General features: G+C 45.6%; 1 protein-coding gene across 1 annotated transcript; it reads right to left on the bottom strand.

Annotated features, from left to right (window-relative positions):
• Positions 1 to 9,877: 9,877 nt before the first annotated feature.
• SRSF6 (serine and arginine rich splicing factor 6) lies at positions 9,878 to 13,789 on the bottom strand. The gene is made up of 6 exons (XM_037044098.1): positions 13,521 to 13,789; positions 13,148 to 13,296; positions 11,736 to 11,860; positions 11,389 to 11,597; positions 11,032 to 11,115; positions 9,878 to 10,927 (listed from the first exon to the last, which is right to left on the bottom strand). The coding sequence occupies exons 1-6, from the start codon at positions 13,625 to 13,627 to the stop codon at positions 10,564 to 10,566; spliced, it is 1,038 nt and encodes a 345-aa protein (XP_036899993.1). The 5' UTR covers positions 13,628 to 13,789; the 3' UTR covers positions 9,878 to 10,563.
• Positions 13,790 to 15,636: the final 1,847 nt, after the last annotated feature.

Genomic DNA, 15,636 nt, shown 5'->3' with positions numbered 1-15,636 from the left:
AATACTATTTTTCCTTCTGTGCTGCTCAGAGGCTGGGGGAGGTGGGGAGGAAGGGGGAAGTCCCAGCTATAGTGAAGGCTGTCACTAGTTGCCCTCAGCTGTCAGCTTCTCTCAGAATTGCCCTCCTCCAGTGGAGCTGCCTCGCCCACGTGCCCTCTCCTGGAAGGAGCTCTCCAGTTGATTAGTTGATACCGGGTATAAAGGCCCCGCCCCCTTGCCTCAATTTGGGACACCTCTGCAAGGCCATCTCGGCCCCAGAGCTTCCCTTGGGACAGGCTACGGCTTTTGTGGAGACTGCACTGGAAGTTCAACTTCTTTGCCCAACCACCCTGCTGTCCTCCCTCCTCTATGGGTGATGTTCCCAAGGGCACCCCAATAAATCTACATTCAAGCCTCCCTCCAGAGTTCATTTCCGGGGAACCCAACCTAAAACAACTGTGGATCTTTAGCCCAGAGTTGTGTCTGGCACATAGCAGACGCTCAATAAATCTTTATTGAATGAATGTGTTGTGTTTATTTTCTCATGGCCTGTCTGTCGGCCAAGTTTGCCCCCACACTTTATCCTGCAAGGCCTCCTCGTTTACTCGTACACAACAGATGCTCAATAAATGCTCTCGCACTAGGTGTTGGGGGTTGGGAGCTAGCGCCCCAGACAGATACCCGCGACGCGGCGGGGAAGCCCATGGGGATGGAAGCCGGTTCCAGGGTTCAGGGCCCGCCTCCCACCTTCCTTCCGAGTCCTCCCGGGACTGGTATAGACAGCGGCGGGAGGGGCGGTCACTGACCTGACAGCCCCGCAGGACGATTATTTTTTAAAACGCCAAAATGGCGGAATTCTTTTTATTCTTTCCCTTTACAACAAAAATAATAATTATCTAATTTTCCATGATAAAAATCAGAAATGAACCGAAGAAAAAGAGAAAGTTTGCCAAATGACCCATTTCCTAAGAAATCCAAAACCCCGCCCTCTACTACACCCTTCCTTCTATTAATGAGAAACTCTTAATTAATTGCATTTCTCTATAAACGAAGCCTCCTCTTCCCCAGCCTGCAGATCGCGGCCCGCAGCAGCACGGCAGACGCCTTCCAGCCCAGCACCCGCCGGGCTCTCCGCCCAGACCCCCTTTAGCTCCCGCTTTCCCGAACCTCCTCCCCAGCCAGTGCCCCACGCCCGAGGCGCTGGGAAGGAGCAGCACACGGGCCTGCCCGGGCCCTCGCCGTGCGGGTGGGATCGGGCTGCGCGGCGGTCACGCACCCCGTGGTCCCAGCCACTGGCCTGCGGTCTCCCTACCTGCGAGGCCAGCCTGTGGCCGCCCAGCGCCGAGCTACGGTCCGAGCCCAGCGCGGCACGCGCCTGCGCACACTGGGGGGCGGGCCCACCTCCTTGCAGGATGCGGACGCGGACCCCACGCGCTGGTTTGGGGGTCTCGGGCTCACGGTTGGGCAGCACCTGCGCCTTCTTCTTGCCTTCCTGAGAAGCCTGTCCGTGTGAGCCTTCCCCCCACCCGGGGCTGGACTGTTGCGTGGGTGAGGCTGATTCGAGATTCTTTCTGCCACCCACAGCCAGCAGCGCGCAGTGGGGCACACGGACCACCAAGCTGGAAGAGTCTGGTGGTCTGGCCCCAGGTTGAGAGTGACAGTACTGTGACAGTAGGTGAGGCTGCATTCCTGCAAGCATCCTGGCCGTGTTGCTGCGCTGCGCAGCGCCTTCCCACCGCTTTTGCCCCTCACCTGCAGAAGGAGAGCCAAGCAGCACCTGAAAGGGCCCCAGGAGAGTTGTACGGCTGTGAGACGTAAGGAAAGGAGGCCCCGCACTCGGTGGGTTCGGTCCCTGGCCCTGCCTCAGTTGATGGCATTAAGCCACTCCTGCCTTTGGATAATTCCACTGCCACTGGCTTGGAGTGTGACCTGGGGCACATCGCTTTATCCTCCTGGTCCTCCACTTCTCCATTTGTAAAAACTGTCACCTACTTCCTGGCACGTGGTTGTTTTCATAACCGGTCCTGGTTTGGTGATGCCTTGAGCAAGTCACTGCTCTTCCCTGCTTCAGTTCCCTTGGCTGACTAGTCAAATCTCCCTTTCCTGATTCCTGTGGCACAAAACAGCTCTCGGTCACAGGTGTAACCTCACCCAGATTGGAGTCATTCAAGGGGTTAAGAAACTGCAGACTCCAAAAAAGGAAGGGAACATTAGTTTTTGTATCCCTAGCACCCAGCACAGAGCTGGTTGCTGAGTGGGTGCTCAAAAAATATGTTGACTAAATGATGTATTGCATGTGGCTGAAAACTGTACTTCTTGGTACATTCCAGAGCCCCAGCCCCCTCTCCCACACCAATGATCCAATCGAATCCCGTAAGGTCCTGGCCACAGGTCCAACCTCCAGACTCCTGACTTCAGGTCCAGATGAGAGCATTGTTCCTGATTAACCAAATTTCCCAAATTTTCGTAGTCATCAGTTTTAAAGGAATGCAGCATTTAACTATTTTGGTTGCTACACCAGTGTGTGTGTGTGTGCGTGTGTGTGTGCGTTCTTCCTCGCTGCCGTGTCAGTTCTTAATCACATCCCATATTACTGGGAAGAGGACTGCATCAGTGGAGGATGCTGGTTGCCATAACAATAGGTTTCTTTTTACACACCAATGTACACACAACCAACCGCTCATTTTTCTCTCATCTCTACTCAGACTGCTTCTTCTGGATTCCCAGGGGTTTATTTTGGGTTTTCAGATGATTAAAAAGTGGTGAAGCTACAGAAACAGACGGCTTCTCAACAGCATGCATCCTTGAGATAGTGATAAAGACAGGCTAGTAAAATCTGAGCTGGGGGATCCTGGAATGAACACGGATTTGAGTTGCTGAGAGATTATTTTTCTGCTCATTAGCAATATGTTGGTCTTCACACCCTTGGTGGGCTTGCCTGCTTGAACATCTTCTGGGATGGAGAGACCCTCCCAAGACGATGTGATTTGGGGAAGGTTCTGCCTTGGACACAGTTAGTTTGCTCTGCTGGTCCTGGGTGCCCTTGGAAGTGAGTGAACAGGTCTAATCCTTTCCTCAAGTCACAGCCCCTTCTACAAACTAACAGCCCCCAGTGTCTTCTCCAAGTTAATCCCCTAATCACGAACGGACTCAAATTTACCAAAATGTATCCATGACTAGAAACACTGAGAAAACTTTTTTTTTTGGTAAGCAGCCCACACCTTTCTGTTCCTACAGATTTCAATTCATCATTGGGGCAGCCATGTATTTTAGGGACATCATCAGGCTGTGCCTTTTACATTAAGTGTGAAAACACTTCTGGTTCCAGCAACATGGCAGACTTTGCTGATACGGAGCCCTTTCTAGCACAAACACCCCAAAATCATGGATAAAATATTACAAGAAAGGGAATGGGCAAATAAGCCAAGAAGAAAAGGAAATTCATTGCTGAACTTGTAAGAAGGGAAAATCAGCGGAAGCCAGAAAGAGAGAAGCAAACAGAACAAAGAAGCCTGATGTCTCCCTTGTCTTGGAGGTAGTTGTTGGACGGAAGCAGGAACCAGCTGCTAGGGACCCAGGTTTCGTCACACACACAATGACAGGCGATGGGATCTTGGGTCCATGTAATACTGGCAGTTGGAACTGAGCCCCCGTATACAGGCTGGACACCCCCACCCCGGACTACATACTCATGGAGCCCACAGTCTCAAAGGCAGGGGAGGCCCAAGTTCCCACCAAACATGGTCAGCTTCAGGTCCTGCTTTCCCCTGGGCATGGCTGTATGCTATCCAGCACATCAGAGACTGACAGAACCTCTATTTGGCTTTAGGAATTGAAGGTTGTTATTTGTAAGCACTAGAAAAATTTGTCTCAGTGAGGGCCAGGGTCTCAGCTGTTTCCCTTACCCTGACTCTGCTAAATTTCTGAACCTTGTTCTCAACATTCTGTTAGCATTTACGTTTTATGATGATGCTGAGGCAACCAATGAAAAAGAATCAGCTGATCAAGTTGTATTCATTTTCCATTGCTGCTGAATACACATCACCACACCATTACTGGAATAAAACACCACCGACTTGTCTTGCAGTTCTGGAGGTCAGAAGTCCAAATTGGTTCTCACTGGGTCTCAAGGTGTCAGTAGAAGCACCTTCCTCTCTGGAGACTCTAGAGTTTGTTTTCTCCCATCCAAGTACTAACCAGGCTTGTACCTGCTTAGCTTCAGAGATCTGACGAGACTGGGCGCGTTCAGGGTGGTATGGCCATAGACTGCAGTAACAAATTACCACAAATGTGGTGGCTTAAAACAACATAAATTTATCTAATAGTTCTGGAGCTCAGAAGTCCAAAAATGGTTTCACTGGGCCAAGTTCAAGGTGTAGTAAGACAGCTCTGTGCTCCCTCCAGAAGCTACAGAGAATTGTTTTCAGCCTTGTCGTCCCTTTCACCTTCAAAGCCATCTTCTAGTCTGTGTGCTTCCATTTTCACTTTTTCTGACTTTTGACCTTCCAGCCTCTCCATTTATAAAAATTCTTGGGATTACACTGGGCCCACCTGAATCTCATTTCCAGACCTTAATTCAATCACACCGCAATGACCCCTTTACTTATTTAGAGAACTTTTATAAGAGTTCTTTTGAGCCGAACTGATGGCATATGCTAGGGAGCAAGATCTCAAATGCTCCCGTCTGCAATATCCCCTTTACCATGTGACAGTCACAGGTTTCAGGGATTAGAAAGTGGGCATCTCTGGGACAAGTTGAGGGCAGTATCTTGTTCACCAAGTATGTTGTGCTTGCTAAAACTCCATGGTCAAAATCAAAGGATGGGAGTACTCTGTTCCCAGAGGGGAAATGGGGATCCACAGGAAAAGATATTTTCAGACGTTTGCATATATATATAAATTTCTGACAGTAATCTCATCTACCACACATGCTGAGGCCTTCACTGGTTATGGAATGTGACTTTGGATCTCGGTGATTCAAGGTGCTCTACTCTGAGGGCTTTCTGAAAACACCCGTGAGTGAGCACCATCCTATTACAATCACAGCCACAGCTGAGGCTCCAGCTCCTGCTAGGTCTGCAGAGACAAGGTCACCTACAGCAAAAGTAGATGGAAACCGTAATGTAAGATCTTACTTGCGCACTCCAACTAGAATGCTGTGAAATCTAGGTTCTGATTTTCCTTTTCCTCCTATGATCCAGAGCATGACACATTATCTGCTTTAAACCCTCTTAAGGTACAGAAGAGATTCTGCAGGGTTATTAGTTTCCTCACCCTTTTGCTAGAACTGGCTCAGCATTCAGCTAACACCTATTAGGGGACGGAGGTCATATCCTACCGCCCTGCTTTGAGTAGGTTAGCGCAAACTGGGCATGCCGTGTCTGTTAATGGGCCCCACTCGGCAAGAGGGACATTCATAAATTGGACTACCACTGAACTGATGGGAGGGGATTCAAAATGGCTGCACTGAGTCAGAGTCAGAGGGGTGGGTGTTCAACCTGAAGAGGTAACTTCACAAGAGCAGAAAGTAACATGATCTCTGCAGCCCAAAGAAGAATCAGGCAGTGGTTGCCTGGCTCTGCCTAGGAAGGCCTGGAATGGTGTGGCTCAGCTGGCCGAGTGTCGAACTGCAAACCGAAAAAGTCCTTGGGTTTGATTCCTGGTCTGGGCACATGCCTGAGTTGCAGGGTTGTTCCCCAGTCACCAATCAATGTTTCTCTCCCTCTTTCTCTTGGACAAAAAAATAAACTTAAAAAAAGCTCTGGCTGGTGTAGCTCAGTGGATTGAGTGCCAGCCTGTGAAGTGCAAGATCACAGGTTCGACAGGTTTGATTCAGTCAGGGAACACGCCTGGGCTGCAGGTCAGCACCCCTGTTGGGGCACGTGAGAATCTGATGTTGCTTTCTCCCACCCTTCCTCAACAGCAAGGTACTGGGTTGTCCAAAAAAGTTCGTTTAGTTTTTTCTGTACACCGGCTTTAGTAGTGCTTAGTTCTTGAACTTCATTCAAAACAATGTTCTTAGATTGCATTGTGACAGCTGTGTATTTTTAAATGATCAAAAATGGTACATTTCAGGGCAGTCACATTTTAATATTGAAGATGGAAGAAAATATGCAATATCTTCAGCATATTATGCTTTAGCTAACATACTCAAAATATCCACATCAATAGTTATTGGTGAAAATGAAAAACGTGTTTTATTTTATGGAAAAGTACGAGACTTTTCGACCAACCCAGTATTTAAATTGTACACTCAAAGCTGTTCATGAATGACTATAGCAGTGGATATTCAGCAACTGTTTTGCCTTTTTCCTCAATTGACTGGAATATTGGTTTGACAATTAAAATATTATAGAATATTTTAATAAAGGAAACTAGTACTTAACCAGTGGCTGTGCCACGCTCTTTGGTAACAGCATGCAAGCCACTCCTCACAATATTAGAAGGTCCGATTTTGCAGATTGGGCCACGGCTTGTTTCCTATCGAGTGTTCCTGCATCTTTGTGAAAGCTGGCCCCCTTTCGGCCCAGGGCTGGGGGAACCCTACTGCTTTCACCAGCAACGGAATAGTCTGACGGCACCCAAGCTCCACCTGAGGCAGCTTTCTCAAATCCAAGATGACTTGCTTCCTTCTCCCCCAAAACTCAGAAACCCCTTTCTTTTGACCTCACCTTTCAAACAGTCTATCCTTCACAGAAAGTACTTCATCAGAATGCCAATGAAACTTAGCAACAATGTTGATGGTGGGTGACTTTGGTAAGGAACTTGGGTATTTGATACATTACTCCAACCAAAAAATGCGATAATGAGCTAATAGGTAAGCCCAAATTGAGGGAAATTCTACAAAATAATGGTCCTTTACTCTTGAAAAATAACAAGGTGAAGAAAAAGGTTGACAACCTGTTCCAGATTAAAGGAGACTTTAAGAGCCATGAAAACAAAATTCAACAAATGATCCAGGATCTATGGAGAAATATAAAACACATTGTAAGACAACTGATAAAAAACGCAAGTAGGATCGTAGATTATACAATGTTATCAACGCTAACTTGTTTCCCTAATTGAATACTAGTTATATAACAAAATGTTCCTGTTCCTAGATAATAAACATTTTTCTAGAGACAAAACAGCAAGCCAGTTTTACTTTTACATGGCTCAAGGCAAAAAACCAAAAAAAACCCCAAACAAACAAAAATACCCACACAAAAAACTGCATGTAAATGGAACAAAGTAATTGGTGAATGGGAAAAAAGTAGTTTTCATCATACTGGTTAGTTTTCAACTTTGAAATTTTATCAAAGAATTTTAGGCCCTGCCTGCTGTAGCTCAGTGGATTGAGTGCGGGCCTGTGAACCACACGATCATGGTTCGATTCCCAGTTAGGGCACATGCCTGGGTTGCAGGCTGGTTCCCTGCAGGCCAACTCCCAACAGGGGACGCACTAAAGGCAACCATACATTAATGTTTCTCTCCTTCTTCTCTAAAGATAAATTTAAAAAAAAAAAAGAATTTTAGGTCTACTCATTCTTCATTGCAGGGAATTGAGTATCGAAGAGGCATTGTTTTAATGCTTTAGGGCTGTTACTGACCCCCTGCTTATGAATCTTCGTGCTAATGCTCAACTATTTCCTTGGAAATGTTTTCAAAATTGGGTGTAGATTAGTGCTAAATGAACCTAAGTTTAATTACAAGTAGTCTCCTATTGTAAACTATATTTAGTTTCACTCATCTTTATAAAACTCAAACAAGCCATAATGAAACCGAGGAACATAGTCTTTCTAGATTTGCATCTCCAAAAGGATGCATTAATAATCCTGGTTTTCTCCAAAGCTGGATTTTACTGTTGCTCTTTGGTATCTTCTGATTTTTGAACCACGATCCCTTTCTATTCAAGGGTAAAGTTAATCACTTCATTCAGTACTGTACTGGAGGCCCATCTGTAGGGTTGCTGTAGGATAGTCAAGCAATTCTAAGTAAGTTAACTTAGGATCCAGAAGACCAACTGCATAATCCTATGAACTAATCCTTTTAACCAATGGAAGCATTTATTCAGGATACGGTTGCCACCTCAGAAAGCTCAGTCAGGATAAATTGGTAATTACTCTACCAGGTTGATAAATTATGTAAAGAGCTCTAAAACAGTTTCACTGCATGAAATAAGAGTACTGAGAATAATTCTTCACTCATGTTGTACAACTAAGTCAAAGGATTACTGACTTGAAAAAAGCCGGTACTGAAAAGCACACACACATCCTCTCTACAGAGCGCTCGCTGGTCAGCCACTTCACGTGTAACCCTGCATTGGTACATAGTAAGCGAACACAAGCTTCAGACCACTCACGCACGAAGAGCCTATTGGCACAAGTACCATGCCACTATCAACAGTGGCCACCTTGGCAAGCAGGCTCTGAAGGAGATATTTAGTAGTCCAAATACATATTTTTTTGTGATTAGTTAAATCAGTACTTAGGAAACATCCACTGCCACAGGGCTACAACTGGATGGTCAGAAAACAGTTTTTTGATAAGTAATAAAAATATGATGGTTCCTAAGCATAAATTGCCAAAGTTCAGAGTTCTCCAAGTCTAAATTAAGGACTTGGAAAGATGACTAATGCTTCTTAGTTTATCAGAAAAAAAATTGTCATAGGAAATGTCATAGGAAAATTGTCATAGGAAAACTGCTACAATATAAAAGTAAATTTTTCATGAAAATGGGGTTTACAAAGTACTTTTAACCCTTCCCCTTAGTACTTAGTACTGTCCTAAGTACTTCTCACGTATCAACTTTCACTTTTCACAACCCAGGAGGGTTTATCCCTGCCATTTTATGGATGACACTGAAGCAAGAAAAGGGTCAAGGATGATGCCAACCCCCAACTCATTATTTCAGAGAAACTGAAAACAAGATCATTTTTTTCATGTTCAAGTTAGGAACAGCAACTCCAATTCAAAAGACCACTTGCCAACAAATCTGGCACTAAGTGGCATACACAATGAATCCAAAACAAACCTTTCCCTCAGTAAGCATTTTATTGAGGAGATAAATTGAAGGAAAAAAAGGGTTAACAAAGTGAAATAAAGATACCAAAGATGAAAGATGGTAACACAGGAGCAGGGCGGTCTTAAACTTGCCATGAAGGCACCATGGTGACCCATAAACAGTCGGGTAAAGAAAGGGAGGTTGAGGTGTTGCTCACTTCTTTTGCTCTCTATCAACTTAATAGACTACCTAGTCACAGATCAACATGTGGCCTGTTGTAGAGACTGTTGGACTCAACTCACAAATTAGCAAGGAACTAAACATTTTATCAGCCTGCTGTTCTCAGGTGGACCAATGCTAGAGTAGTTACACTGTCTAATGATTTAGGTCCACAGGTATGGAATAAAATTCAATTTTTAGTAAGCTGGTCTTTGCTATCGTTATAATTCTTTGTAAGTGCAGGCTTTTACCTATACCCACTATGAACCAGCTGACGATGTGGAACACCTGCCTACAAACCATGTGATGGAACACTAACACGAGGATGTGGCATACTTTTAGAGTCAAATTTCACCTTGTAATATTCCCCACCTTCTCCTTCTACAAACTTTTGTTCTTTCCTTAAAAACGAGAGAACTTTGGTCAAGGCCAACTCTTGAATTAACTTGTTGTTAAACACCAAATTCTGAAAAGCAATGGAAGCTTGCCTCTTAAGTCATAAACTTCTGTACTTGCAAATTTGCAAACCAATGACTAATTACAGGCACCAATTTCTTCTCTCAAATTCTGCAATTTATACTGGAAAAGAAAATAAAACAAAGACCCATTTCTTATAAACATCTAAATTAAAAAGTATCAAAGAAAGTAAGGTTTCATTATTTAAAGTCCATTAATTTAGGCAAAATTATATAACAGATTGACTACAAAATATTTTATTTTTAACTTAACTTGTTAAATGGGCAGATACAATGACTTTGGCAAATTTGATTAACAACAAAATAATTTTATCCAAATTTAATAATTTATTGCTGGTTTGAGGCTTTCCTTGTTTTATACTTAAGTAGAATTTACATTGTTTTCACAAACAGCAGATATCCATATTTAAAGGAATTAATAGTGACCTATTCAATAAGGCAATCATCTTGGTAACAAACTTTTATTGAAATCTTACATAACTTAGGCTTTATAAAAAGCCAACATAATTGAAAAATGGGTCCTCCCTCTAAAGCCTTAAGTATCCAAAGCTTGAAACTGTTTAAATTTAAAAGGAAACAAATAAAACAATAAAACCCCTGCAGCAGATCCTGCTGAAATACTTAAAAAAAATCTAAATGAGCTTAATCTTTACAAAAGTTTTTTTTTTTAGCTCAAAAGCTATAAAATCAAAGTTATCTTAATTCTACAAAGAAGGAAGGAGGTCTTCATGCCACCATTTCTTTAGAACCCCATCTTTTTCAACAAATTTGGCCACAAATTTCTGTGTGCCCTTGTTTTCAGGGGACTCCTCTTGCAGGAGAGGCCAAGTACAAACATGGAAGAGTAACTGCCTAAGCAAGTAGGAAAGTGTTCCGTAATAGTGTGCAAAGAACATAGAGTTCTGGATTAATCTCTGGAACTCGATCTGGACCGTGACCTTGACTTTGAGTGGGATCTAGAACGGGATCTTGAAGCTCTTTTTGGTGGAGGGGACACAGAATGAGCCTTTAAGGGTGGAGCAGGTACGGGAGATTTGGAATGAGACTGGCTCCTCGATCTAGATTTTGACTTTACATCACCTTTTCCATTTTCTTTGGGGGAACGAGATCGAGAACGAGACCTGCTTTGAGATTTCTCATACTCATCCTTAGATCTGCTTCGAGAGCGTGAACGGGAGCCTCGATCAGACTTGGGCTTCGATTTACTCTTTGATCGAGATTTCCTGCCTTTTGACCGAGACCGAGATCGACCTTTGCTCCGAGATCTGGATCTGAACAAGAAAAACCAGGTTTTCCTTTCAATACCTTGCAAGAACACACAAGTACTCCACAAACAAGTGCAGTAACATTCAGAGAAAGACTCAACATTACTCACCGGGAGCGACTTTTTGAGACACTTCGAGATCTACTGCGGCTGCTCCTGCGACTCCTACTTCGTGACCTCCTTCTAGACCGTGACCTATAAGAATCACAACAAAACCTTAACCCCACTGTCTCAACAACACATTTGTGCCATTTATACCGAATAGACAAACTGACAAAATTTAATTGCTTATTACAATTTAAATCCACCATCAAAACATCTGGAGAAGAACCCAAAGATGCAGCCCAAAACCGAACTAATTTCAATTAAGTGAACAAATTTTAATTAAGTGTCAATTAAAATACTCCCATTTGAAATTTGTTTTTGGCAAAATACTTTTCCTCCCCTACTAATTACCCTTCAAATTACCTTGACCTGCTTCCAGAATAAGACCGCCTATGGCTCGATCGTGCTTTATCTTCAATGAGCCTAATATTTCTGCCATTTATTTCTGTACCATCAAGTTTATCCAAAGCACGCTTCATGTCAGAGTAGGAGCGGAACTCAATTACTCCTTCATTTGTGCGTTCTTTGTGAGCATCCGCATAGGTTACTTCACCTGCTTGTCTCATGAAATCCTAAAAAATGACAGGTCAGATCCAAAAATCGAAAGAAAAAGATTTATATACTGTTCCTGACTTCCAGAGATAAACAGAAACAAAAGCCTACTCTTTGAAACATTAGTTATCACTTTTATTTTGATTTCTAGCACATACCTTTAAATCTTGCCAGCTGCAACGACTGGAAAGATTTTCTACAATAAGCCTGAACTCTGTACGAACAGGTGGTCCGTATTTGTCTCTGCCAGAAGTTCTCCGACTGCTGTATCCACCTCCACCACCTTTATCACATGAAGAAAACAATTAGATGCTTTGCAATGACAGGGACACACGTTTTTGAAAGTTAGTACAAACATATCAACTTTTATTTACTGGAGTAGGACTTTGCTATTATATTGCTAAACCTTTGATACAGTTGTGATTTGCCACAAATTAAATTAAGGGCAAGCCAAATAGACTAAATCCAACTAAACTTTTCCTACAATCTGTTAGAGAGTGACTGCTCCTTTATTCAATTTACCTCGCTAAGTTTTATTTTACAGAACATTGTAAAATATAAAACTTAACTGATTACATGCATTTCTACATTTTACAAAAATGTTTACTAGTTACACTAAGTACTTACATCACAGTGTGAGGTTTTTGGTGGTGGTTTGGCCACAAAACACGCAAGGTAACAGTCACCTAGTTCAGATTAACCAGTTTTGTCTAACCCTTGGAATCCTCACCATCACCCTGCGTCTAATGGCAAAAGGCTGCTGTCGTCATGGCTTCCGGTAAGGTCAGCCAAAGGGTCATAGGGCAAGGGTCACACAATGTATGGAAAAGCCAAGGCCAATCAGGAAAGGCAGTCATCTTAGCCTCAGTGGACACAGCCTCAGCCCCATTGGTCACTTTCAAATTGAAACATCAAGGACTTGTTAAAAAGTTTGAATTCAACATGCAACAATTTCAACATCAAACATTTAACATCACCAACCCCCCACCTCCTCCCAATAACATGCCCCCATTAATTCAAATACAGCATAAAGCTTATTTAAATCTACTTGTGGTAAATACCACATTAGTTCAATATAGCACTTTCTTTGGCCCCCGCCAATTTTCATAACTCTAAGACTAAACTTCCAACTCCTCCCCACTCCCCGTCCCCACCCCACCTCCACCCCAGCCTGTCCCCAAACTTCTACGCTAAGACATTCACATTTCTACCTAACGCACTGACCGGTAAGCAAGGGAGATACAACAAATACAGCCATCCCTCACTTCCTTGGTGGGCAGAGCCCACGACAGTGCTGACAGGGGCCCAGAACAACCCACCCCCTCCCAACATAGCAAAGAAACCCCAAACGCCCCCCCTCGGACTAGGCAAACCCCACAACCCAATCTCCGCGCTCCGGCGTCCCGTGACTGCCCTAGGCAGGCGTGGAGGCCGAGGGTCCAGGGGACACCCGAGTAAACCGACCCCGCCTACCGCGCCTGCCCGGGCTGGGAGGCCCCACCCCGCCCCCTCTAGGCCTGCGCCCGCCCCCCGGTCCCAGAGGCGCGGAGCGCGCGGGGGTGGGACTCACTGCGGCTTCCGTAGCTGTAGCCGTCGCGGTCGCGGCGCGGGCCCCGAGCGTGTTCTACGATGACGCGCTCGCCACAGAGGTCCTTGCCGTTCAGCTCGTAAACGGCGTCGTCGGCGTCGCGGGAGTCCTCGAACTCCACGAAGCCGTACCTAAGGGGCGGTGCGAGGGCCGGGGACAGGCGGGGCGTCGTTAGGCGGGGACGCGCACGAGGCCCCGCCCCCTCGCGCGCTCCTGCCGCCCCGCGCCGCCGCCGCCATCTTGGAGGCCGTGCGACGCGGCACCGCGGCCTTGATCGCCACTCCTGTTGAGAGTATCCCGCCGCCGCTAGGCCCGAAGCGCTGCGGAGTGACGCAGGCGCCCAGGGCCGACTCACCCATTTTTAAGATCTATTTCGAGGAGGCGGCCATAGCCACTGAAAAAACGCTGAATGTCCTTCTCCCTGACGTGGTAGCTAAGGCGTCCTATGTAGACGCGCGGCATGTCCGTGGCGGGCGAGGGGCCCGAAGCCTGGCTGTCGAAAGATGGTCCGTAAGGCAGAAGCCGCGGTGCGGGTGTGGGGACGTCAAGAGCCCAAACACGCGACTTTCGCAGGAGCGGCGGCCAAGTCCAGCCACACAATGGTGTGCGCGCGCGCCCGTGTTACGCTATAAGGGCAGGCGGCAAGGGCGGGGCCCGGCGCGTTACGTCATCGCGCAGCGCGTACCGTCCGTCCCCCCCGCTCCCGTGCCGGATCCTTCTGCTCCTAGGTGACTTGCGGTTCTGCCGCTTACGAGGTTTCGAGGAAATGGTGTTCCACTCGCTCACAGATTTTTCTCCAGTCATTTTTGGAAGCGTAGTATCCTGTCGTTTAGACGCGGACTTGGGTTCTAATTTGCAACTTCCGAAAGTCTTCCTCTGCATGATCTCTTCGAGTCTGGCGCTGGGGAGGCAGGCTAGGAGAGTCCCCGTTTTGCATTGGTTCTCGAGGTTGTCATAATAGGTCTCCGCGGTCTTGGATTGGTTCCTTAAAACGAGGCTGCATATTTCTCCACGGATTGGCTCCCGCTTTGCTGGGTGGGGAACGCGGTCATTTCACTGAATTCGAAGTTTGCGCTCTGAGGTTGTGACTTCATGGAGAGCGCGTCGAGCGCTCACATCTTTGCTAGCTTCTGTTTCTCGTGGTCTCGTTCCTAGCTGTCATCAGCAATCACCGCCTTCCTGCACATTCCCCTTACACCTTTGTAGGTCTCTCTTGGAGCACTGGCAGTTGGAGCCACCTGTAGATTGCTGAGTACGGGACAATCGAACGCTCGCCCTAGGTGTTCTCAAAGGGAACACGGCTAAGGCCTGTGGCTCAAGAAAGATGAGCAAGACCTCGCTGCTGTCCTACAGAATTGCGCACTTTTTTTCTGTAGGACATTTGGAGAGTCCTTCGTCCCAATGCCATCCCTTCCCCCATTGGTTTGGAAAGCAACTTATCTATGTGGCAGAAATAAAGTTTATCATTAGCGATGCCATTTAAAGCTGGGGAACTAGATGAAAACCCCAACGGAATAAGTATAAGTGGAGAATGGAAGACCCTGCGTCGTACTCTGAAACTTAAAGGAGAGTAGAGAGAGAGGTAGAAAAAAAAAACGGGAGAGCATGGTGTCATAGATGCTAGGAGAAAAAGGGTACTGCTGACTTAATACTGGCTGTTTAGCTCTTTCCGTATATTCCAGCTCATCTAGAGCAGCACAGTCTTGATATTCCGCTTCTGGTTGAAAGGAGGGGATTTCATCCCCCGTGGGACATTGGACCAAGTCTGCAGGCAAGGTGGTTTTCATGACCGTGCTACACCAAGTGTTAAAATTAAAGAAAATAGATAGGTATATCTTTAAAACGTGTACTATAACAGGGAAAAGGGAATTCAACAATGTGGTACCATTTTTTTCACTCATCAAATTGTAAATATTTCGAAACTTAAAATTTATTGTTGGCTAGAGGTGAACCAGAAAATGACACTCACAGTGTTGGTGGAACTGAACATTATTTGGAGAGGGGCGGTGGTGGGGTAGGACTTACTGAAAATTGTGTATGTGGAGTGGGGTTTCACCTCCTCCCTTTTTGCGGTTCATTTACCCAGAGAGAAAAGTGCAGCTGACATCATCCTTCACTTCCTCTCACCTCTCCCCAAAGTCCAGTGCCAAAGCCTAAAACTCTTTAACAGAAAAACCTGAGGGGTCAAGTTTATGGTGACAGGAGTCTAGATTTTAGGTGGTGAGCAAACAATGCAATATACAGGTGACATATTCTAGAACTGCACACTTGAACCATAAAATCTTATTAACCAGTGTCACCCCAATAAATTTAATTTAAAAGCCCCTGAATGGCTGCACAGAGGAAACAGTCAGAAATATCACCGAAGGGAGTGCTGGGCCATCAGCCTTCTGTGGAGTCGGGGTGATGACTGTTGAATCACCACTGTACGTCTTCTCTGACTCCAGGCCTCCTGGCTTCCTTTTGTAAGC

Source organism: Sturnira hondurensis, unplaced genomic scaffold (assembly GCF_014824575.4).
Source record: "Sturnira hondurensis isolate 20B ecotype Veracruz unplaced genomic scaffold, ASM1482457v3 Scaffold0004136, whole genome shotgun sequence".
Lineage (NCBI taxonomy): Eukaryota > Metazoa > Chordata > Mammalia > Chiroptera > Phyllostomidae > Sturnira > Sturnira hondurensis.
This window is presented reverse-complemented; position numbering and strand designations above follow the sequence as displayed.